The 25,857-nt window shown below is 49.3% G+C and overlaps 1 protein-coding gene across 1 annotated transcript; it reads right to left on the bottom strand.

The window, feature by feature from the left end:
• Positions 1 to 93: 93 nt before the first annotated feature.
• On the bottom strand, positions 94 to 20,389 carry NEMF (nuclear export mediator factor). Its single transcript, NM_001252329.2, is given in 34 exon segments — positions 94 to 411; positions 1,423 to 1,502; positions 1,585 to 1,628; positions 1,706 to 1,812; positions 3,033 to 3,065; positions 3,665 to 3,859; positions 3,934 to 4,011; positions 4,360 to 4,414; positions 4,416 to 4,508; positions 4,960 to 5,009; positions 5,091 to 5,133; positions 5,998 to 6,265; positions 6,355 to 6,475; positions 6,951 to 7,009; positions 7,511 to 7,568; positions 8,187 to 8,299; positions 9,037 to 9,099; positions 9,486 to 9,589; positions 10,215 to 10,303; positions 10,801 to 10,864; positions 11,322 to 11,507; positions 12,230 to 12,438; positions 12,786 to 12,863; positions 13,210 to 13,272; positions 14,312 to 14,387; positions 14,478 to 14,548; positions 15,253 to 15,329; positions 15,673 to 15,759; positions 16,902 to 16,969; positions 17,412 to 17,560; positions 17,645 to 17,770; positions 18,628 to 18,730; positions 19,846 to 19,914; positions 20,301 to 20,389. Coding segments are annotated over 34 exon segments (3,216 nt in total). The 5' UTR covers positions 20,360 to 20,389; the 3' UTR covers positions 94 to 333.
• Positions 20,390 to 25,857: the final 5,468 nt, after the last annotated feature.

A 25,857-nucleotide genomic window follows, 5' to 3' on the forward strand; every position in this document is an offset into this window, starting at 1 on the left:
AGGTGGAAACAGAACATCTCATGTGGTGCTGCAGGAAATCAGGGCACACCTTAGCCCAGAGAAGGGTGGGGAAAGCATGAGAGAGCACACAGCTTGACAGCACGCCACTGACCAGAGGCCAGCAATTTACTTCCATGTTTTGATGCTATTTATAGCAATGGAGTTGTCAGAGTCCATCTAAACTGCGATGGAGGAACTGGTCCACATCTGCTCGCTACCAGGGAAGCTGAATTCAGCCGCAGGGCAGCAGTGAGGGCAGGGCTGTCTGCCCCACCTCCAGGCTCCCATTGCGACTGCACAGCTGCAGGTGGGTGGTGGAACTCAAATACCCATTCACTTCTTCTTCCTGTTCAGCAGATTCGGTGCAGACACTTTCACTTTACCAGGAATATTTCTCGATAAGTCGGTATCCTACAAAACATCAGAGAGGATAAAAAATGCATTTCCAAGCACCTTCCTCCCCAGATGGTGTTTGTGAGTCAGCCAGCATGAACCACTGTGCCTGCTGCTGCTCACTCTCCCCCCAGACAGTGGGAGCAGAAACGGCCTCCCAAAACCAGGGGGTTTTATGCAGATGATGCTTTTGTCAGACATGATTCTGATCAACAGAGACACAAAACAGAAACCTACAGCCCAGTGATGCTGGCGAGGCTCACGTTCTATGAACTCCTCCCACCCTAAGCAGTAAATCTCCCCCAGCAGTACAGAGGAGCACAGCTGACCTTTCCAAGAAGGCCAATGGCATCCTGGCTTGTATCAGGAATGGTGTGGTGAGCAGCACTGGGGAAGTCATCCTGCCCTGTACTCAGCACTGGTGAGGCCTCACCTCAAGTACTGTGTTCAGTTTTGGGCATCTCAGTACAGAAAGGACACTGAGGTGCTGGAGAAGGTCCAGAGAAGGGCAACAAGGCTGGGGAAGGGCTTGGAGAATATGGCCTATGAGGAGAGACTGAAGGAATTGGGGCTGTTTAGTCTGGGGAAAAGAAGGCTGAGGGGAGACCTTATTGCTCTCTTCCAATACCTGAAAGGTGCTCACAGCAGGGCAGGGTTGGTCCCTTCTCACTGCTGACAGGTGACAGGACGAGGGGAAATGGCCTCAAGTTGTGCCAGGGGAAGTACTGTTTGTATATCGGGAAACACTTCTTTTACAGAAGGGGTTGTTAAGCACTGGAATGGGCTGCCCAGGGAGGTGGTTGAGTCACCATCCCTGGATGTGTTTAACGACCCTTTGGATGTGGTGCTCAGGGCCATGATGGAGCAGAGGGCTGTTAGTTAGGGCAGGATGGTTGGGTTGAGGTTGGACTCGATGGTCTTTAAGGTCTTTTCCAACCTGAGCAATTCTATGATTCTATGATCGTAACACACTCGTTCTGTGAAGGATTTACCCCCACCATGGCACCAGTGGACCATTTCCCTGCTCACCTTAACGCTGCGGAACAGGTCTTTTTCTCTTGCAGTAGCTTCTTTGGATTGCATGAAGTTATGCAAGGCAATCTTTGCAGCTGTAAAAACATGGGAAAGATTTGAAAATTGAAACGTGCTCTGGCATCCAGTGCTGAGGATTCAGCTTCTTTAATACAGTACCTTTTCCTTTCTTTTGGGTGCCTGGAGTGAGCTTGACTTTGTACCTTTCAGAAGGAAAAGTTTCCGTCAGTCCCAGGGCCGGCTGCCCCCAAACCTCCCCCCAGCAAAGGCTGCAACTCACTTGTAGTTCGTCATGGCTGTGTAGGGAGCACAGATGGGCACAGCAAAGAGCAGGATGTCCTCAGCGTGTGGCTGGCCTGTCAGGGAGTCCAGCAGGGCTGTGCCATCCTGAAGGGGAAGGAGGCACACTGTGACAGCAGGAGCAGCACCCAACCCAAAACAACCATCCCATGTCATGGGGAAGCTGAACACTGTTCCCTCCACACCACCCACAGGTGCCATTTGTCAAACTTCCCACTGGGGTTACATAGGTGTGATAAATTTAGGCTCATCACTCCCTTCACTGGTATTTAATTCCCAAGCCATCACTCATGACAGATCAGCCTGGAGAAGAGAAGGCTGCGGGGTGACCTCATTGCAGCCTTCCAGGACCTAAAGGGAGTCCATAAACAGGAGGGGAGCCAACTCTTTGAAAGGGTAGATAACAGCAGGACAAGGGGGAAATGGTTTTAAGCTGAAGGAGGGCAGATTGAGGTTGGATGTCAGGGGAAGTTCTGCACTCTGAGAGTGGTGAGGTGCTGGGACAGCTGCCCAGAGAGGCTGTGGATGCCCCGTCCATCCCTGGAGGTGTTCAAGGCCAGGTTGGATGGGGCCCTGGGCAGCCTGGGCTGGGATTACATGTGGAGGTTGGTGGCCCTGCCTGTGGGGGGGGTTGGAGCTTCATGATCCTTGAGGTCCCTTCTAACCCAAGCCATTCTGTGATTCTGTGATTCTATGATTACTGAAGTCACACCACTCAAAGCAGGACGGACCTCAGTTTTCAGTGACCCAAATGAGACTCCCAAATGCAGTCACATCTTCACAGGGTCACCAAAAGGTCCCTCCTACCGTTATCATTTAATTAAAGGATTTAAAGAACCCAGCTAATGACCAGCCTTGGGCAACACCCACAGCCTGTAATTATACGACACTTTGAAGCTTTTTTTTCTTCTAAAGTATATAAACTTCTGAATCAAACAGCACTACCTCAGCCTGTGTCACCTTCCAGCCCAGAGCCACCTATTACTAAGCAGTGCAAAGACCTCCAAAGATGGGGGCCAACCTTCAGTTCAGACAGTTTCCATAAGGTAATGTGGTATGTGATAAGCAGTGTAAGAAGAAGGCTGGGTTCAAACAGCCTCGAGCACACAGGGAGCCCGAAGAGCAGCACCAAACCCTTCTGGAGGGCTCAGCACATGAAGCTCCATGCCAGCCCCAACCTGCTGAGTGCCAGGTTTGTGCCCCTGGTCCTGCTGACACAGAGCTGCGTGCCACAGCACAGCCAACAGCTCTGAGGGGGATTAAACCCTTCTCAGCACATTTTGGAGTTCAAAGACAAGAGCATTTACCTCCACTCCCGGCTGATCCTGGTCTTGCTCATCCTATAAACACAGAAAAGGAGACAGAGCTGAAATGAACACATTCCTGCTTGTCGATCCCTGAGCCCATGGAGAAAATAAGTTCTTTTATCAGCAGTACCCAAAAAGCCAAATTCTCAATGCAGAGACAAATTGTTTTAAAGGTAAAATGAGCATTTCTGCGTGGGTGGGGGGAAGGCTATTTCTTTCAAAACTCCTCATTAGCTCAGCACACTCCAAACTGGGAGGAGAGAGATGGGCTGTGATTCAGAGATACTGACTCACAACGTCAGAGCTGGGGAGCTCTCAGCTGCACTTCAGCTGCACTGAGTGGGAGGCACTGACTTAACCGGATCCTCGGCAGCCTGGTGGTGTACTCAAACCCTCCTCCCGCTGGTGCTGGGAACACAGCATGCACGTGGATTGCTGCAGGGTTCTTTTGCTGCTTCTGGAAACCAAAGGGCTCCTGGAGACAGGGCTTTAGGCATGCTCATCTCCACCAGTGCCCCTAAACCAGCTCAGCCACCTGGGCAGAACTGCACTACACAGCACCAGGAGACAACAGCAGTGAGTGAGAAGGAACAGATGTGTGGACAGGAGAGGAGAGGCAGCACACTGCTCACCTTCTCATCCTGCTGCTCCTCCGGGGCCAGGTCCTCTGACTCATGCAGAACAACGACTCCTGGCATCATCTCCTTGCCCCCTCCAGCACTGCGATGCACAGCCTTGGATTTCTGCTGTTGTTTCTTTGCCTGCTCTTCTTTCGTCTTCCCCTTTTTCCCTTTTTTCCCTTTCTCCTCTTTGTTTGACCCTGCAGACTGGCGTTGCACAAAGGAAGCAGTCAGAGCCAGCAATTGCAGCACTGCAGGGAGGCAGAGCTCCTTTCACTCACCCCCAGCAGCTTCATGATGAGCTCCCGGTCCTCCTCATCCTGGTCCTTGTACTTCTCCTTCATCTTCTTCATTTTACTCTAGAGATGAAAGTGCACCAACAGCTTTAGAAACTGACTTTTGCACAGCTTTGCACCCATAAGGAACTAAACGCTGTGCCCACACACACACACCCCTTTTAGGCCTTCCAAGCCTCTCTCTGAGCAGTTCAGCAGTAACCAAGGGACTGTGGATTCAGTGAGAGCAGCACCGTGTGCTCAATGCTTTCAGAGCAGCACCTTCCTTCCAAAACCACCGAGAGCTCCACCTTCAGTCTGAAACTATGGGGCACCACAGACATCTCAGGGAAACCCCAAATTGCTCCACGTGTGGGGGATGAGCCTACATTTCATGTGGTAATGGCTCAGCTCATGGGTAAACCTGCTCACCTTCTGTCCCCGTTTGATGGGCTGAGGGGCTGGCACGCCCTTATTGGTGTTGGGAGGGGGGGGGACGCTGCGTCTCCGTGTCCTTCTGCCTCTCCTCGGGTGGATCCAAGTTCTCAGAGTCACTTTGCTGCTTCTTTTTCTTCATTTCTCTAAGGAAAACAAGCACTTGACACAACACCTCTCGCTGCCACGAAGGAGGCTGCTGCTCTCCTGCCAGCACTACCACTTTGCTTCCCAGCCACAGGGAGCCTGAGGCACATCCACTGGAAATTACCCCTCATTAAAACCTCAAACCTATGGCTATGCAAAGAACTCCATTAACTGCTGGGAGCTGGAACCCCCACCTGTGAGTGATCACCTCCCACAGCCTCCCAGCCCCTCAGCTGCTGGCTGGCCAGTGACATCTGTGACACAGCCGTGTTCACAGGGCTCCTGTCAACCAGTCCAAACCCAGATGGAGGAGGATTTCTAGGTTTCCAGATGACAAAGAATGCACTGATGCCCTGATTCCATTCTCCAATCCCACCCACACCGCTCCCTGGAGAAGGAATGAGAAGGAGGAAGGAATTTGTCTCACCCCAAACACGGAGATGCTCTCACCTCCTCTCCTTGGCAGACAGATGCCTTCGCCCCTGGGACTTGCTGTCACTCTAAGAAGTGAAACACAGAGCACACCATGTCCAGCAGCAGGTGACACTGATTTTTGCCCCACACCTGAGCCAGGACCTTACCAAGTTGGGTTCCTCCTCTTTGGGGATGGTTTTCTGCAGAGATCTGCAGGGAGATCAAAATGGAGCCCGTCACAGGATGAAGAGCAACTCAACCCTGCACACACACCCACACCCCAGATGTAAGCTGGCCTGGTCACACAGCACCTGGCTTTCTACTTCTTCAAAAATTTAGCTTGGGTGAACAGAAAAGGGCAGCAATATTGGGATTTGGTTTACAAAGCAAGTCCTCAGATCTCTGCCAGACTGTCTCAAACACACACAACAATACAACAAGGGTAGCCTGTACATAATATACACTAAATGAAAACACACTACGTGAACGCCCTGATGCTGAGAGCCCATCACAACAGCCCTGACTGGCCACGGTATTCCCTACAAGGGCTGCCTGCTTCCAAACACTCAGTCACTCTGCTTTACATCCTCTGAGGAGTTCCATTTCCAGAGACATCAGGGAGATGAGCTCATCTCACAGCTACACACAGAGCAGTAGCTCAGCACCACTGACCCAGGTTTTTGGGTCTGAATGGCTCTGCAGAGAAAAGTGGGGCAGCCATCTTCCGAGGAGCAAAATCAGTGTGTGGGTGATGGAGGGATGCTTTGGCCAAAGCAGGCACTAACAAACAGGGACCAAAGAGCCAGACAGCCTTCACTGGGCAATGGGCAGCTGTGTGTGTACTTCAGGAGCGGGGGGCAAAGGGAAAGCTCTGTGGGGAAGGGGCAGGGAATGGTACACAGCATGGCAGCATTACCACAGCACAGGGTTACTGCCCTGCACCCTGACAGACTGCATAGCTGAGCACCACAAAGTGACAGCAACTCATCACAGCCCTGGTCCTGGCAGCATTTGTACAGTATGGAGAACCTCAGGAGGGCCCACGGCACTGATCAATGCAGCTGCTTCGCTTACCTTTGAGACTGAAGATGTGACAGGTCGATTGTTGTATCTGGGTAATTCACCTCTTCCTCTTTCACTTCACTCTTTGGCTCTGGTTGCTCCACTTCAGATTCTCCATCATCCTCATCAGAGACACCCTCTGGCACAGGAGGTGTGCTTACTCTGTCCTGGTCAAGGTCAGCAACGTTCTCGTCGCCATTATTTTCAGGTGTGGCTTCCACATCTTCTGGTGCTTCATGACACTCTGCCTTGTCCTCTTCGCTGCTGCTGTCTCCTCCTTCTGGGGCACACAGGTGAGGAAAACACAGCCCACATTAGAAATGGCAGAGCGAGCCAAACAGCTGCCTCTGTCAGCAGTATACACTGTACCTAATAGCTCCACTTCTTCTGCCACCAGCTCGCTGGCACTGCTGGAAACCGTTTCCAGATCCTCGTCCTGTACTTTGATCTTCCTTTCTTCTCGGTGTCTCCAAACACAGCTTTCATCCACCTACCAACAAAGCACCCAAATGTGGCCAGCACCAGCTCCACCACGGCTCTCTAGCCTATCTGGAGAGCACCTGACACAGCCTTTCTCTTTCCCTCTGAACGCTTCCTGTCATTCCAAGGGCAGTAAAACTAAATCAGCACAATTTAAACCTATTCTGACAACGCAGCAAGTGCAGCTAGCAAAGAGGCACGCAGTGCTGCGCAAGCAGCAGACACACACAGGCCTCAAACAGAGCTAGTGCAAAAATCCAGCAGAGGCAGTCATGTTAACAGTGCATCTGATTTACACGAAGACAACAAAACCCAGGGAAAAATGGAAATGAGAGAAAAGTAATCTTCAGCAAGAAGCATTTTATGGGATATGTTCAAATGAGAAAAAAAAGGTAATTGGGAATACACTGACAACTAGAAAATAAGTTTCCAACAGCTTAAACGAATTACAAAAGACAGCAAGAGCTGCACAGAAAAAGCAGTACCTTAAACAAGAAGCTAAAGCCCATCATCAGATATGAAGGTGGAAGAAAATTCTTCTTCCCTGAAAAACGACGACAGAGTCTCATGAAGAGGTTCAACAGCTGTGTTAGATGGCATATTTTTTAAATTCATTTTCACTAGAAGCTGCCAAAATTTACCCCAGGGCTTGTTCTGGCTTTTGGACGAGGGCAGAAGAGGAGAAACACAAAGCAGTTAGGCTAACAATCTTCTGCCCAGGGCCGCAGCTAGCAGATGCTGCCTGGTATTTGGTCTGAACTGCTCAGAACAGACTGTGAGCAGTGCAGGCTGCCACAGCAATGGGGCAGCTCAGGGCACCGCCCTGCCACTGCAGCACAGCACCTTCAGGCAAAACGGATGCCCCCACCCCCAGCAGTGCCCAAGGATGGGCCGGATGGGGCCCTGGGCAGCCGGACCTGCTGGGAGAGGCTCTGCCCAGAGCAGGGGTTGCAGGAGCTTCATGGTCCTTTCCAGCCCCAACCACTTTGTGATTCTGTGAAAACAGTTCATAGTTTTCACAGTGCACTGCTGCTTCGTGCCTCACCTCGGATCATGAAGCTTCCAGTAGTGAGATACTCTCCTGTAGGTGCAGTTTTAGAAACCTAGAAAAACATGATATAAGTGTGTCACAAAGGATGAGCATCGTGTAATAAGAGCACCACAATAGCAATGTTCTAGCAAGCCACGCTTTTAACTCCTGGGAATAGCTTTCTGTAAGAACTCCGTATCCAAGGGTTCTTCTGTCCTTTGTAGGACACTTCCTAAGAGATGTTCCAGCTCAGCTGCACACTACTGGCACTGTGTTTAGAAGTGCTGGTGAGGACCTGAGCTACTCAGACAATAGGAATACAGAAGACTCTGCAACCTTCGGTTTACTGTAATCTCTCTACACTTACAGTTGAGTTCCTTGGAAACGCATTGAGACCACGGTTAATACATAAGCTAGAAGCCCAAGTGAAAAGAAAAGAAAAAAAAGGCTATGTCTAAAATTTCTTTTAAGATAGAAATGATGCCCCTTTGGTAGTAAGACAACAAGCTTGCAAGACTTCCTCTACCATGCTCACACCATACCAGAGGTTAACCTCCCCAGCCCTACCCTGAGTGCAGCACAAAGAACACTGACAGAGAACAGTTTCAGCCCCATCCCTCAGTTCCCACATAGAGCCACAGCAGTTCCTCCACATGTTCTACCTGCAAAGGTCATGCACAAGTGTCCTTACCTGGTTGTGGGAGACCCACCAAGCACTGGTGACAACACGGGCATCCCAGGCAGCACTGTAGCACAAGGCCATCGTGCCTGCCTCTGTCAGGGTCCGTGGAGGAATCGGTTCACCTACAACAGAGACATCCAATACATCAGTGAATGTAATACAGGCACAATATATATCATCCCCCAACTTCCACACACACCCTAACCCAGTAATATGGACTTCCCAGGACGCTGGGCAGTGACAGCATGGCCTGCCTAAGCTGCAAGGTGCACACAGCATCCACAGCTGCTCTTCACAGCTCCTCAGCAGAGGCTGAAGCCAGACATGCTGCTGCTCCCTCCCCAACACAGCTCTGCAAGGCAGCAGTGCATTGCTCACACGGCCAATTTCTGTCGCTGGCCACGTTCACCACCGGCACAGGTTTGCACAGCTGATTTCCCATAAGACACATACAACTGCACTAACGCTTCCCTGCTGAGATCAGCACCCTCTGCCAGCACCCAAACTGCTCATGCCATCTACAAAAGTCTCAGCAGATCTCCAGTTCCTGCAACCAGCAGCAAAGCACTTACACCAAAACTTCTGCCATCAATTACTGCTTCTCTCAGTGAGCACAGCCCCGCTGTTCCTTCCCACCAGGAACTCAACTGAACAAGCACAGCCAGCCATGGCTGGGGAGCACTTTCAGGTGATGACAACCTGATCTTGGAGAGATTGATGCCTCTCATGTCCCAACTGAAACACCTGCTGGAACTCGGTGCTGCAGTGAGGAGGGAAGGAGCTTGCTAGGCCGGACTCAGACATGCAGTGTGGTGTTCTGAGGCTTATACAAGCCCCCAATCAGCCCCACAAAAGGTACCTGTTGGATTCTTGATCACACAGCTTGTGGCTCCATGGAGGTCAGCATGCACATATATGTCCCCTGGAAAAGAAACAGCTCGGTCAGTTAAGCATGTGGTAACCACGCAGACCACCAGAGCTAAGGATAAGGTTCCTGGTACTAGTGGGAAACAGCTCTCTTGTCTGCAAGAAACCAGATGGGAAGAGTCTTTCAGCCCACCCCAGGTGCCCCAGGCAGGATCAGCTCTTTTGCTGTCCACCCAACCTACTCTTACTGCAGGGTGCAGTCTCCCACAGCACTCAGCAGACAACACACACACACACACACACACACAGAGCCCTCAGGATTCACCATTACCAAAAGCCCTTTTGCCAAAGTCTCAGCCTCAAAAGCAGTCAGACCTCCCTGTGTCATCCTTGGACAACCAGAAAAAAAGGCAACTGATAATACTCTCCTTAATTACTCACCTGGTTTAAGATACCGCTTCACAATCAGCTCATTCTGCTGCTGATCTCTTCCAGCAATAACAAGGTAATTCTCAGAGCTAATGAACCACAGGAACTTCTCAAACCTGCCAAATTACACCAAAGCACTGTGTGAAAAACACCTGGAACTAACAGAATGGTACAGAGATACTTTGTGTGTCAAAGCCACAGAATACTCCGCTTAGTATCTATGATGTATAAAAGACAGCACAAATAGCTTCATATCCATCCATGTGCCTGGGGCACACAGACAAGGCATGATACAATACAGCATCAGCCAACAGTTCTTTGAGATTAAATAAGTACCATCACCAAAAAGCCCAGCCACCTCCTATTTATTTTTAATGCTTTAGTTATTAAGCTATAAAAACCTCCGTTCATTTGTTAAAATCTTCTGCCACAACCTCACAGATACTGCACTGTAACAGTGGAGTTCTCTGACTTTACTACGCCCATCTTCCAAGCTGTGTTAAGGCCAAAAACTCAGCTCAACTACAATCCATGTCCATGGAAAAGAACCTTCCCAGGCAAAGGCACTACCAGGATCAGCTCAGAAGCTCATATGATTAACTGTAAGGAGGCTGAGTGCAAACTGTAATCAGAAATCATACTCAGCTCCACTGCTAAGCTCATGAGGTCAGACTGATACAAGTGTTTCAAATCTGTGCATGTTCCCAACACATCAAATAATAACAACAAAACTGTACTTGCCAATAGACCTTTCTTGCTTTCTGAATGGTGGTAACTGTCTGAACTTCCTTCAGTGTCTGCTTCGTCTTCTTCTCGGCTGATTTAAATGCCTATTTAGACAAAAAAGCATAATCCCAATCTGCCAGCACAGCAATCACAAAACTGCTAAATGGACAGCAGGAAAAGCAATAGGCAATTTCTCTGAAATTTTTTGAGGGTGCAGGCTCTGCATACTGCTAACAGCAAGCCCACATTCCCTTCATGCACAGAACAAGACTAAGACTAAGGCTAAAATCATCCCAACTGCCTGCCCTGCACTGTAGCCCCTGCTTATCAGCTGGTTGAACATAAGGATTCCCACTGACTTCCCACTGCTGCCTTTGTAATTACAGCTCTGTTAGCACCTCCAGGCACTCACAGTGCTGACCAAACAGCACAGCAGGCACCTGCACTCCTTTATTCAGCCACTTTGAGATCCTAACAACAATACTACCCTGGTTGGTTGTCCTCACCTTTCAGGTCTCCTCAGAACTACCTAAACTAACACAGGCTTGTCCACGTATCAGTGACAGGGACTTGGCTTTCTTCTAAAAACAAAGACAAATACCTTTTCTGCAGCTTCTACTGTCTTCTGTGTTTTCTTAGCTGCATGTCTCTTGTGATCATAGTACCTGCAAAAGACAAGTTTGTTTATGCTTGACATCCCAGTTTTTAGAATGTATCTCTCATGATTCCTAACATTTGTTGTAATCATTCAATTTGGAGGCAGTATTCTTTAGCCCAGATCTTTGGACCTCCGAATGTGAGGAAAGCAGCCAAACAAAGAGAATTCCCTTCTCAGACTGACAGAGTGCTTGGACTGCTGTATGCCAAGAAGCAGCCATGTTCTGCCACTGCCCAGAATTGTACTCGAAGTTATATTAATGCCACAGCTGGAGAATATCTGCTGTGCAACTGTGAGATGCTGCTTTTTGAGGAAAATGCACATCCCGTACCTCAGGGCAATCTACCAACTTCAATTTCTAAAGTTTCTTTTCAGAAAGATACAGACAGAGCCCTTCCTATGAGTTATCACTAACAACTGCAAGCACACAGAAACCTGTACTAACAAAGCACACTGAGCCTTACTTTTTGGCATTGGCGTACGCAGACAAACTGAGATCAACATCAACCAATGACGGTTTGTTTTTCTGAGGTTTCTTCAACTGTTTGCTTTTATTTTTTTTCTTTTTGCCCTTGGGCTCTTCTGTTTCTTCTTTCTCTAAATCAGCATCCTCCCCCTCTTCTTCCTCCTCAGATAATACATATGGATTCCTAAAAAACATGATATCACGGTATTAAGAGAACTGTTTATTTGTTAATCTCACTGCAATTGCATTCTTACTTCAAACAGGTATGCTGAGCAAACATTAGCTGGGATTTGTATCTGCTCCTCATCGCTACATTCAATCCGCCTCAGCACAGCTGTGCTATATCTGCATAGCACAAGAGCTTCACTTCTTTTTCTCTCCTTGTTTTTTTAAAAGCATCATGATACAGCAATCAAACCTGTGTAAACACATTCCCAATAGCATATTGCTCCCAGGACTTCTAACAGAACCAGCATCAAAGCTTGCAGCTCACAGCAGCTGCAATGCTGAACCATCAGCCTCTCACTGAACTGCCTCGAAAGGAGTGGGGTCTCATAGGAATTTTAGACCACAGTAATTAGCAAAACACGCACAGCTACCTGCTGGCTAATACAAGGGTGGTTTGGACCTCTACTCCTTTACGACACCTTCCAACAATTTAGAATACAGTCAGACAGACTCTTAAAAGTGCCAGAACAACAATAATTACAGTAACCAAATAATTATTATTTCTGAAAGCAAAAAAAGGAGGCACCCATCTTTGCTCACAAAGCTATGTTCTCTTCACACAGCTTGTAAATAAAGCAGAAAGGCTTCAGTAACTATTTACAAGCTAAAAAGACACTCATCTCCTGTGCAGCTCACATCATGCAGCCATTTGGTATGGGTGACCTGCAATGCACTCACCTCAGTAGCATTGTGATATGATTTGTCTGAAGCTTTAATTCTTTGATTGCATTTGCAACGGGGTCTCCCTGTGCCTGAGCCTCCTTAACAATTGCTCCAATCTCTGTCCAGTCGATCTGGTTGGCCAACGCGCTACGCACCACCTGGATGGCTCGGCTGACGATCTCCAAGTTCATTTCTATCAGTTCTCCTTTTATCTTATCGACTTCCTTAAGGTAAAAAAGAGATTTATACCCACGGAAGCTAAACACATACTCAGCAATATTTTTAAATTAACAGAAGTAATTAACATTGAAACAAAATTTGTGTACGGCACAGAAGCAATCACACTGGGCAATGGTCAACTTGACTCTTGCAAGCAGGGCTGCACAAGTAAATTTTGGCAAGGGAAGTACAAAGCATTTGTAAGAGAGCAGAGGTGTACTGGGCAGGCCTAGGCTCCCTGGTGGGTTACAGGACAACAGCAGGGTTCACTCTGTGGTCTAATGCTGACCATAGCAATCATGACCAGCAGGTACAATTCTATATCTTCCTAGATAAAAAATTCCAGTCTTACTTGAGCTTGCTGAAGAGCTTCCAGTCTTTGCTCATGATCTCTACGGACATTTTCAAGTTTCTTCAATGCTTGTTTTTCCTTTCACAGAAGATTAACATAGAAAAAAAACATATATATTTATGACATCTTATCATCTAATCACTGTAAGATACTCAATACAGCATTCCAGAAAAAAAAATACAGCAGCAAAAGAGAAGCAAAGATACCAAAATACTGTTGCTAACATTATTACTTGCATTCCCAGCAGAACTAACTACTACTACATTACCTAGTCTGAAATTCATTCTCCACTGACTCAGCATCTCCATAGCACAAATAAGTAAGCGACGCCTCCCCCACCTCCAACTACAGAATCACAATGTCCCAACAAAGCACTCGAAGCTCAGAGAGCCACCTCAGGTGCTCCATCTCCACGACAGCATACCTGCTGCAATGCTTTCAGGTCGATTTTCTGTCCTTCAAGCTTGGAGTAGAACTCATCTGCTGCCTGCAAGAGAAAGTCTGTTTGAAGGATCTCCAAGTTGCATTAACCTATACCAGCAACAAGCAGGCAGAGAAGGTTCAGCACAACAGAGGTGACTGCAGAGCACTAAAAGAGAAGATAAGCTCAAACAAGGTTCAGTAACTCCATTTTACTTTCTCCATTTTACCTTTGCAGGAGATGAGTTCAGCAAGGCCCCCAAGGATACGTCTTGCTACAAGCTGTGGGCTATGCATGACAGCAACTAGCTGGCCAACTTCATTTTTTATTATGAAATGATGAAATGAAACCTGCTGTTCCACACAACGTGCTCTGTAGATTGTGACTGCAATTATTGACCTATATGCCCTGAATTCCTGCTACTTCAATAAGTCATTTAAAAACAACAACAACAGAAAAAAAAACTATTAAAGGCTAGAAACTATGGCTAAGGACTACTCCTGGTGGGCTGCTCCAGTTTCCAGGTAACTGTGGTTAAAACAAAAAGCAGGATGGTTTCAGGCTGCTCAGATCGTCAGTGCTGTGAAGAGGACAGAAACTCAGACAGGCAGCAGGGCAGGAAAGAGAATCAAGAACTCTAAAGACCAAGGTCAGGGACTCGTTAATGATTCCACATAAAGTTAATGAGTCAAGGACCAGGAAGGACTACACTCAAGGACACGGCAAATTGGACACCTCAGGCTTCCAAAGTAGTCACTGTGATGGTGAAAACGACTGTTTGCCTCCAGCAATAACTTGGGATCTGAACTCCCCACTAACAACATGTTTGACCAGGACTGGTGACAGCCAACAGCCCTGCAGGTTCAGAACACTCCATTATTTCACCTACAGAGTCTATCAACTGAGTCAGCAAAGGCAGCCTTCCCAACAGTAGCCAAAAGCCCTATTTTACTTAGCCTTTTCTGTGTAAACATTTATCCATTCAATTCATCAGCTCTTCCAAGGCCTATGTTTTCATTAGCAACTCCTGCACTATTTTTTAATTGTTCTTTTTAGTATCAGTCAATTAAAGCACTTAAGTACAGCATCAGCAAAAGCACTGTACCTTATTGAATGAGTCAAATTCCAAGTAGGGACATTTTGAATGTTGAGAAAACAAGAAAGGATGAAATTCCTCATATCTGTAAAATACACATTTGATATTATCACCTGAAAACTAATTTAAGTTACGCAGACTAGTAGAAAAGGAAATAAATACTTCAGATATTTACGTGTAGATATCTTCTGCTGGTTTATCTGGTTCCAGGCTTGGCTTTTTCTCCTTCTTCTGGATAATATAACCCTGCAGGAGTGCATAAATATGTCTATCATCACTGGCCTTTGAAAAGAATCTCCCTTATCTTGGGAAGGCAGCAAGATTCAGGCGCTAACCTACTGTGCAACCCAAGACAGTAATGCACTCCAACAGGGAAACTTAGAATGGTCTGGGTTGAAAGGGACCACAATGCTCATCCAGTTCCAACCCCCTGCTATGTGCAGGGTCGCCAACCAGCAGCCCAGGCTGCCCAGAGCCACATCCAGCCTGGCCTTGAATGCCTGCAGGGATGGGGCATCCACAGCCTCCTTGGGCAACCTGTTCAGTGCGTCACCACCCTCTGGCTGAAAAACCTCCTCCTTTGTAGCACAAAGTCCGGACTGCTTGCTGGTCTCCACTCCAACTTACTCCACTAGCAATGGTGAGCTTATCTTACAGACCTCAGAACTACCCTACAGCTCTCCACACAAAGGCATGGTTGACATGCAGAAGAGCATTACATGCTGTGAGAGCACAAGTGCATTCTATATAATCTGCATGTGAATTATTTGACTGCTGTACACCCAGTGCAAGGAAGTACTTTTTATTCCCCCTACCTACAGCCCAAGGTCCCAGAACAGAATCTGGAGCTTATACTGCCAAGAACAGGCATGTGCTGAGCAATACTTCCTACCAGTTCAGTTCTGCAATCCCTGCATAACTGACAGCCACAGTGCCCAGATGAGACCTACCTTTCCACTGAAGTCCTCAGTGAGTGTCATATATCCTTCTGCTTTTTCTAAAGCACTAAGTACTTTCTCGATATTTTCTGAAGAGAGAAAAAGAAGGAGAGGAGTATTTTAAAACATCTAGAAAAGAAAAATGTTTTTACCTAAATACAGCACAACAGCAGATCAACAAAGGACCCAGGCTACTGCTCCTCCAATTAAGTTTCAGCTATGACATGGCCAAGCCACTGGAGTCCTGTGTTCTATTTCCAGTATACTCACAATCCTAGAGTTTAATGTGAACCAGGTTGGTCCCGATGTAGAACATTAAGCACATAACCATGCAACCAGAACTAAAGGTTTAAGGAATACTCATCTCTTTGAAGAAAATATTACGTAGACATAGAAATGTGTACAACCTCTAAGAGATTATTTCCTACATACCTTTACTTTCCATGTGTTGATCTATTTTGACGTAACCAGAAAATCCAGCTTCTATAAGGCAATGCTCAATGAGAGTGGCTCCGTAAGCTATTCAAAAAATGAAAAGTAAAGGTAATCACCTCCTGGAAACATTCTCAGTGAAATCTGCATTCACATTAAGATCACAGAAAGCACTTCAACAGGCCTTGGCCAGGATATATGGTCAATCCCCAGACTGCAGAGAGTGAGGGCACTGTGCTCCTGAATTCAGAAGGCAGAATCTGTGGTGAGCAGGACTCCTGCAATTGCCCTCAGAAATGCTGGCTGGTTGTGCAGAACTGACAGGGCTCTGATGAGTTTTTAGCAAATTAGGGATGCTTAGGATCACTTGTAAGCGTGAAGGGTCTAGGACTGAGTGATGTTAAATGGTTCCAAGACAGACTGGGTAAATAGGTAGAAGAAAAATGCAAGCTAAGACATTACATGCAAAGGTGCTCAATGATCAGAGCCTCTAAAGCATATGACTGCTGGGACTAAGACACTGTTCTGGTAAAGTGTCAGCGCATCTGCTATGCGAGGAAAGTAATTAGAAGCAGGTTGTTTCTTTAGAAGGAAAGCAAGCTGGAGAAAGAAAGGAACAAAGGTGGTGAAAAGAGGAAACAAGAAATGGGAAAAGTAACACTTAAATCTGCAAATCATGCAATTTGAGCTGTTCAAGGTGCTTGCCAGGCACTCTGCATTTATCAACAGTGCCAAACAGGAAGAATAAACCAAATTTCTTCTTTTGACCATGCCAAACAAGTCAAATCTGCTTCTGCAGTCAGGAGAACTGCAGTCAGAGCATGGGGTGCTTCACCTCTCTTTACCAGAGAACACCCACACGGACAGGTCGAGCCTCCTGGCTTTATATCAGTGCTCATCCCAGGACTGGCATCACCCAGGCACTCCCTAACAACATCCCTGCCCTGACTGTACACTTACATCTCCTACTGGGGAGAGCCAACAGAACTATCCCCAGATCTTCCTCACTGAAGGAGCACTGCAAGGCTCATTGTGCAGTCAGCCTTAAAGAAATTTTCTTTTTAAATCTACTGTTTTCAGAAGCTTGGTTTATTTTATTATTTCTCTAACATACATGAAAGCAGACTGCCACAAAAAAAGCTTCAATAAAAAGAATGTTGGAAGTTAATAAAGTGTGCAGAATCACCTATTGCCCTCGTTTCACTTCCTTATGAAACAGCACTACTTACGAAGATGTGGGTTAAGCACCCTCTTCAGCTGTTCCCCTTTGGGTGCATTTGATATTATCTCAGTTAACCTACAGAAGATAAAAGAGTTGCCATTTGAGAGAACAACAGATTTTCAGATCAAATTGTATTGCTTAGAAGCAACAACACATCTTCAGTATTAAAAAGGCAAAACAGCCTGTAGTACATGAAGACTAGCCCCAGATACAGCATTTTTCAGAGTTCAAAGTAGCATTAAGTTCAAGTAGGCCTACTCTTCAAGCCTGTCCAGGTCCCCTTGGACAGCATTCCTTCCTTCTGTTGTACTACCTGCACCACTCAGGTTGGTGTCATCAACAAACTTGTTGAAGGTGTGCTGGACCCCATTTTCCAGGTCACTGATCAAGATGGCAAAGAACATCAGCCCAAAGAAGGACCTCTGGGGGACACCACTCATCACTGGTCTCCACCTGGACACAGAGCCGTAAGTAATTTGGGTTTATTCCAATACATACACCATTAAAAAGCAATTACCTTTCCAAGGTGGGCAGCGGTGTGGGTGCTTTTGCACTGTCAACTGGGTATCGTTCCCGAACTGCAAATCTGACATCATCTGCTTCATCCGTGCGAAACCTCAGAATGTTTAAAATGAGATATTCGTGGTCTGTCAGGACAATGTTACCCTGCAAGCACACCACAGCGGGCCCTCAGCAAAGACTGTGCTCAAGTGTTCACTTACAGAACACCATTTGGAGCTCTGCACTCACCCTGTCGTACAGCTCGATGATCAGGTGATAAGCAGCTTCGTTGCTTCCAAACTGGAAGTCCACAATTCTGTCTATTCCCAGCTGTCTCACACTGACCAGTCTTCTGGTCTTCAGGTGCTTACGGCACTGCCAACAGCGGAGAGAACATCTGTGAGGTGATGCAGATACACCTGCTTGTGACATTTTACATCAACGTAACATTTGCTTCTTTCTTTTAGCTATCAACCCCTCCAACAACACTGACTGCTTCTTACTCAGTACAAATACTACCGAAGTAAAAATCGTGGGCTTAGTAATACAAAGATAAGACAGCTCGGAGGAAATACAATGCTTTGATATTTATAGGCAACATGATTGTCAACGTCAAATGATTTTTTCTATTACAACAGCTATTTGTTCTGCTGGCTCAGTCAAAGCAAGGTCATCTATGTCGCCTCAACAAGAGAGTGGCTAATTAAAGTTCAGCGGGTGTGTATTACAAAGAGAACCAGGATTAATCCTGCATCCATACATCTCATTGAGGCCACATCCAGAGGCAGCAGGCTATGCAGATCTGTGTGAGCTGCATCCCCACAGATCTGCCTGCAAGAATGCAGCCAGCAGCTTGCAGCAAGACCTGAACCCTCCAAGTCTGAACAGACCGAACAGAAAGACCCTATTAGCACAGCATTAATACATCTGGGCAGTCCAACTGGAATGACAAGGGTTTCAAGGGAGTAAAATTCAGAACGGTCTGGGTGGCTCACAAAATGCTCAGCACATTAATACTAGCATTCATAAATCTGCATTTTCATTGTTTTTGGCACTGAGCATCAGCAACACGATCTGAACTCTGAATTTGCTCTTCCCTTGTCTTCAGTCACCTGCCTGATCAGGATCTAATAGGTAAGCCCCTCAGTATTTTCCTGTCTCCAAAGTCAGAATGTTAATGCTGTTTTCTTTAATCAGCATTCCTTTCAAAAAGAAAACACCAGTTCGTTTACCTTCATTGCAAAGCCAGATGGCATCATGTTTTTTGGCCACTCGAACTCCGTTGTGTGAATCCGTATACCAGATTCGAGCAGCAGTGTGGCCTTGCAGTCTGGTCTGTTAACAAAACAAAGACTCAATTTGGCACGTGAGCAGCCACCTCTGACTACGCAGCAGCCTGCAATGGAATCAGATGGAACTACCATAACCAGCAGTGCATCATCTACAGGAAACAGCGGACAAAACCAAGGAAAACCAGCAAATAGTGCTCCAGCCAGGCTGACAGCAAAACGATGCCCAGGCTTTAAATCTATAGATAATGGACCAATGGACCAATCTATAGATAATGGCTTTTGGAGTTAATTCTCCCACTCAACTGGAGGCAGGCAGGTGCTACAGGCTGCAGTAGGGGACATGGTGCACCCTACCCACTGCCTGGGCACTGCTGTCACTCATAGAACGGCTGCTCTCCATTCCTACTACTCCTTTCTCCCTTCCTTACACACAAAAACACGGCAAAATCAGGAGAATTTTATTCTCAGAAACAGTGGTGCTGCAGTGGCACAGCTGCCCAGGGAGGTGGGGGAGTCACCTACACCCTACAGGTGTACCAAACCATGGAGGTATGGCACTGAGGGATGTGGTTTAGTGGGTATGGTGGGGTGGGCTGGCAGTTGGACTTGGAGACGTTGGAGGTCTTCTTCAACCTCAGTAATTCTGCAAAAAAAGAAACATCAATATCCATGTGCTCTTATGACAGCTCCTCCACCTTTCTGGACGTTTTCTGCAGCACTTTTTTAAACTGAGACAGGGGAGGTTTAGGTTGGAGATGAGGAGGAAGTTTTTCCCCCAGAGGGTGGTGACGCACTGAACAGGTTGCCCAAGGAGGCTGTGGATGCCCCATCCCTGCAGGCATTCAAGGCCAGGCTGGATGTGGCTCTGGGCAGCCTGGGCTGCTGGTTGGCGACCCTGCACATAGCAGGGGGTTGGAACTCAATGAACATTGTGCTCCTTTGCAACCCAGGCCATACTATGATCCTATGATTCCATGATGTGATTCTATTAACTTTTCCTCTCCTCATACCTGTATCACAAGAACTTCCAGAGTAACAACCACTGCATTTTATCAGAGAACAACAGAACCCCACTGAAAACTTCTCAGAAAAGCCAAACACAGCCCAGATATGCAACAAACACAGCAACAATGTAAGGAAACGTAAAGAAATCCTTACTTTTGGAGGCGAATGAGGTACGTCTTACTGTCCACATCATAAACATTGTTTACTCTCATTCCCAGTAAGCTGCCAAAAAACAAAACACGTGCTTTGGAGAACACAACACACAAACCGTACGGGAAAAAAGAAAAGAAGCGGGATAACTGAGATACACGTCAGTGCGAGCGGTGATAAATCACCACAGAGGTTGTTGGCTGCGGCCTCGCCACGGCACGGCCTGAGGGACCCCACGATCAAACGGGAGAGCTCAGGGGGCAGCAGGAGAACAGGGGGACAGGAGCACCAGCCGTCCCGCGACGGCGGGCGAGCAGGCGGAGCGCTGGCGGTGTGGAGGGGCGCGGGGGAGGCCGCTCGCAAGGCCGCCCCTCCCGCACGGGGGCAGAGCAGAACCGCCTCACGCAGCCCCGGTTGCTGACGCAGCCCCGGCCGCACGCACGGGCCGCAGGCGGTACCTCAGGCGCAGCTCGGCCACCAGCGCGCGGATATCGACGGTGCTGAAGCGCGACTTCATGGTGCCGGCGTCGGTGTCACCGCCCGCTCCTCGCGGCCGGCCGCGCGCATGCGCCAACGCCCGCTACGGGTGGCGCTCGGTGCCAATCCCCTCCGCGGGGACGGACCGCGCGCTCCGCTCCGCGCGCATGCGCCGTGCTGTGCGGAGGGGTGGGCTGCGGGGCGCGGGCGGGCAAAAGGCGCGTGACGGGTGGGCAAAAGGAACCCGCGTCTCTCTGTGTTGCCCAGGCTACGCTGCAGTGGCTATTCACAGGCGCGATCCCGCTACTGACCGGCACGGGAGTTTTGACCTGCTCCGTTTCCGACCTGGGCCGGTTCACCCCTCCTTAGGCAACCTGGTGTGCCTCGGCTCCCCGGGGCTCACCATATTGATGCCGGCCTTAGCGCGGACGCCCGCTCGGCATAGCGCACTGCAGCCCAGAACTCCTGGGCTCAAGCGATCCGGCGGGCTCAGCCTCCCGAGTAGCTGGGACTACAGGCGTGCGCCACCGCGCCCGGCAGCGGCACCGCCGCAGCGCCGCCACCCGATGCCGGCTGTGCGCCCGGGCCGGGCGGAGACTCCGCTTCTCTCCGCAGGACTTCGCTGTGGAGCTGAGCGCTGTGGCAGTGCGGCACCGCTCTGTGGGAGAAGAATGTTGTTCCTAATATCCAGCCTGAATTTGCCCTGGCGCAACCTGAGGCCACGGCCTCTCATGCTGTCACCATTACCTGTGGAGCTGGGAGAGGGTCCAGAGGCCACAAAGGTGGTCGCAGGGCTGCAGCACCTCCCTTACAAAGACAGGCTGAGGGAGCTGGGCTTGTTCAGCCTGGGGAAGAGAAGGCTGCGGGGTGACCTCATTGCAGCCTTCCAGGACCTACAGGGAGCCTACAAACAGGAGGGGAGTCGACTCTTTGAAAGGGCAGCTAACAGCAGGACAGGGGGAAATGGTTTGAAGTTGAAGGAGGGAAAACTGAGGTTGGATGTCAGGGGAAGTCCTTTGCTATGAGAGTGGTGAGGTGCTGAACAGCTGCCCAGAGAGGCTGTGGATGCCCCGTCCATCCCTGGAGGTGTTCAAGGCCAGGTTGGATGGGGCCCTGGGCAGCCTGGGCTGGGATTACATGTGGAGGTTGGTGGCCCTGCCTGTGGTGGGGGTTGGAGCTTCATGGTCCTTGAGGTCCCTTCCAACCCAACCCATTCTGTGATTCTGTGATTACCTGGGAAAAGAGGCTGACCCCCACCTCACCACCACCTCCTTTGAATTGTAGGCAGTGATGAGGTCTCCTCTGAGGCTCCTCAAAAATTATCTTATCAAAGAGAGCAATCCATGGAATGTGTTTTGAAACTGAAGTTGTTCCAGCTAAGAGAGGAGTCTGGCCCCATCTCCTGATCTCCTTCCCTTCAAATATGCATAGTTCAGATCCTCGGTGCCTTCTCTTCTCCAGGCTGACCAGGCCCAGCCCCCTCAGCTCACCTCAGAGAAGGAGGAGAGGCTGAGGAGCCAGGGTTGGGCTGGATGCTCCTCACAGGTTCCTGCCTTGATTCTATGATTCCATGTTTCTGTGACAGGAGAGCTGTTCCAGCCCCTTCAGCAGCCTCTTAGCTTGGGCCCCTGCTGAGGAGGAGGACGGGCTCTGAGCTGCTCCAGGGAGGCCAGCCTCATCCTGGGCACCTACAGCTCCTCAGCTTGAGCCCCAGTTGCTTCTCACACACCAGTTGGGGTCTGGCTGCCAGTGCCTAGCTGGGGGCTAGAGGAGGATCGGGGGCATCTCCTTGATTGGGAAATTTCTTTTAAAGAACTCTCTCTCCCCTATTAGAAATACATATTTTTTTTCCCTCTTTCCCTCCCTCTTCCCCTCAAGAAAGCCCCTCGTGCATCGTGCTCCCCGCAGCTCACGCCACACGTGCACAGTTCCCAATCAGGCAGCAAAAGGAAGCTGGGTCCCGCTCTCTTGCCCAGGCTGTGCTGCAGGGACTGTTCACAGGCGCGATCCCGCTACTGATCAGCACAGGAGTTTTGACCTGCTCCGTTTCCGACCTGGGCCGGTTCACCCCTCCTTAGGCGACCTGGTGCCCCCTGGCTCCCCGGAGAACACCATATCGATGCTGATCTTAGCCTGGACGCCCGCTCGGCACAGCTCTCTGCAGCCCAGAACCCCCGGGCTCAAGCTGTCCGCCAGCCTCAGCCTCCCCGGCGCTTGGATTACAGGCACAAGCCACCGTGCCCGGCTACTGTTCAGGCTTTTGCAGATTCCTTGACATCTGTCTTGCATGGGCTCTGCCTGGCCACACAGTGGCAGTGGGGATCCGAGAGACAGTCCTTCTGCTGCCCGTGTTTAAAAATGGATGGACGGACACAGAGGAAAGGCATTTCGGAGCACAGGTAGATTTAAGCAGCTGACAAAACCCAGAGTTCTCACTTTTAGCCTGGAGAGACACGTTGTGATGCTCTGCTTTCATTGTAACCCCAAAGAGGCACGCTGTTTCCGGAAGCTCCGTCTCTGGGACAGCTCAGTGCTTCATTTACTGAAGAGAGCGTAAGAGATGTCCCAGTCTTTGCTTTCTCTTACAAAGAAAGGCATCTTGATTCACCAGTGGTCTCCTAAGAGAGAGCTCAGAGCTGAGGACACAAAGGAGCTGTGACAGTAAATAAGCAGTGGAGGAGGCTAATGAGATGATCCTGGGAACTTTGGCTCCATCTGGAGCAGGCTGAACCTGACTGCTGGAGGGATGTTTGCTAAAGTGCAGGTCTGGGAAAATCTGCTGCCTGGGATTTCCCATGTTCATAGTTAAATTTATTGGGATCTCAAAGGTTTGGAAGATCCTGCACTGTGACCCCTCACTGCTGCAAGAAACCACAACACACGCAACCTAAGCACACAGGAGTGAGCAAGGCTGTGGCCACGTCTGCAGGAGATGCTTTTGTTTTCTCTCAGGACCAATATTTTATGCTCGCTCCCTGGGACAGACGGTGCTGGAGCTGCCAAACGCAGGGTCGTGCTGGGGAAAGCAGAAGAGGTTTCGGACCCAAAAGAGGTTGGGGACCCAAAAGAGGTTGGGTCCCGCTCTCTTGCCCAGGCTGTGCTGCAGGGACTGTTCACAGGCGCGATCCCGCTACCGAACGGCACGGGAGCTTTGACCTGCTCCGTTTCCGACCTGGGCCGGTTCACCCCTCCTTAGGCGACCTGGTACCTCCCGGTTCCCCGGGGGACACCATATCGGTGCCGGCCTTAGCGCGGACGCCCGCTCGGCACAGCTCTCTGCAGCCCAGAACCCCCGGGCTCAAGCTGTCCGCCAGCCTCAGCCTCCCCGGCGCTTGGATTACAGGCACAAGCCACCGTGCCCGGCTGGCTGCAGCTCACACAGTCTCTGCTCTCCAGCACTCAGGGATTGGCCTCACCATAGCAGCAGGATGCATTGGTGCTTCAGCAGCACATGGGCGGGGAGGAGCATTGTCTGCAAGGAAGCAAAACGTAGCTTTTCAAGTAAAGATTCAGCGCAATACTTTGTTTTGGAATGGCCAAATTAAGCCTCATAGGACAAAAAATTAAGTGTGTTGTCCTCCCCTATGGTGTCCAGGGAGAGCTCCTGATTTTTGCATTGAGGTACTGGAGAGAGACTAAGAGGCAAACTGCTTGTTGCATGAAGACTGCAATGAGACGTTCTGATTCCCAGAGGACACGAGATTAACAAAAATGTAATGCAAAGAATAAAATGTAGGAGCTTCTTTCCTTCATCTGTTCACAACTGCAACAGAGAGCTGTCAGAAATACCCTCACTGAGCACCTGAGATCTTCACCATGCGTTTGCACATCAGAGGGCTTTCCAAGGGAGCTCCCCCAGACACCTCGCTCCATGCTCCAGTTATCTGCTTAAGGAAGAGCTGCCAGTGACAGCTGGAGTTTTGGCTAATGGTATTAGTTAATGACTACGGGGTCATGGGTGTGAGGAGATGGAGGCTTTATGTCCACAAAGGGGGGAAATGCAAGCCATTTGCACAGAAATACTACTCAGGCTGCTGCTCCTGGCAGGGCCTGGCATCCCCCCACCCCCTTCTCCTGCCAGTAGCACTGCTCTGTTTGGCCAAAAATGCACACTTTTCACCACAAATACAGGCTTTTCGTTGCATTTAAGAACTATCAAGAGTGGATGGAGATATCAGGGGGGTGAAGCTACCAGTTTTGCCTGACAAAATGTGGTAGGAACAAGCTTGGCAGGCTGAGGAGGGCTAGAACATGGCTGAGACACAGATTCAGAGTCCTGCAGCATCGGCCTGACATGTCCCCTGGCCTCCAAACATCACCTGTAATGAAGAATGAGGCTGCTCACAGATGGGAAAACTCAGCTGCCCCATGGAGTCACGTGTTGGGAACCAGAGACCTTCTGAAGGAGGGCTAAAACACAGCTTCTGCAAAGCCAAAGTACCCAGAGCTCCTTGGCATCACCATACTGCTTCCATGCTTAGCATGACACTGACATGGCTGAGATCATTCTGGTGTCAAGCAATGGCCTGCTCCAAAACCAGCTCACAGGTCTCCAGGACAGAAGCTACTGCCCAGCCCAGGCCTGGAGGTCGCTGCTCAGCTGCCATTGGGATGTGGAAATGCAAAAAAACTGGGGAGCAAAGGAAAGCCTTGCAAATTATTTTCACTTTTGTTAAGGTTTCACGAGTTTTCAGGACAATATTTTGGTGTGGTGGTTCAGGATTATGGACATTTGGTCATACAGCATCCACCACTGTCATTTCCTCTGTCCGCTCCCGAAAATATCCTGTGCAAGGAGAAGCCTGCTTGATTGCCTGTGCTACCTGCAAAGGCACTGCGATGCACTCAAGGTACAAAACAAACCCAAACAGCCCAGAGGTCGAACTGTTTCTCCTGCTGGGAGGCCACTTTCCAAGGGCTCTTCCCTGCATCCACAGAAGGGCGAAGGGCATCCAAGGAGACCAGGACAGGGCTTTCTGATGAGAAATGCAGAACTTCCAGCAATTCTCCGGGGTCCTCACTACACCATCCCAGCACACACGGGGGCTAACAAATCTGCTGCAACCACAGCACTCAACTCCCACCCTGAGTCCCGCCCTCGCGCTGTTACATAAAACCTCACAGGAAGAAGCTGAGGATCTGTTTAATGCTGCACTACTGATAACATTTGCAACGCAGACTGAAGCTTCAGCTTCCTGGCCAAGCCCCGCTGCGGCCGCACAAACGCAGATGTTGCAGAACAGCAGGAAATACGGCTGAGATGCCCCGGGGCCACCTCCGTCACTCTCCGACTACAGCTGCCCATGGAAAGCATGACTTGGACTGGTCCACCCTCAAAGATGGCACTTGGCCCGCTGTATGGTATCTCTTGGTGATAAGAAAACCACCATAAAGCTGTGATAACAAGGATGTAACTCGTTTTCACAGCAGAGCTTTGCTAACACAGACACGAAGGGCAAAGTATTAATGCACTGCCCTTCCTTGGAAGGCCACGGGGTTCTTTGAAGGATCACAGGATCACAGAATGGCCTGGGTTGC

Source organism: Gallus gallus, chromosome 5 (assembly GCF_016699485.2).
Source record: "Gallus gallus isolate bGalGal1 chromosome 5, bGalGal1.mat.broiler.GRCg7b, whole genome shotgun sequence".
Taxonomy (NCBI): Eukaryota; Metazoa; Chordata; class Aves; order Galliformes; family Phasianidae; genus Gallus; species Gallus gallus.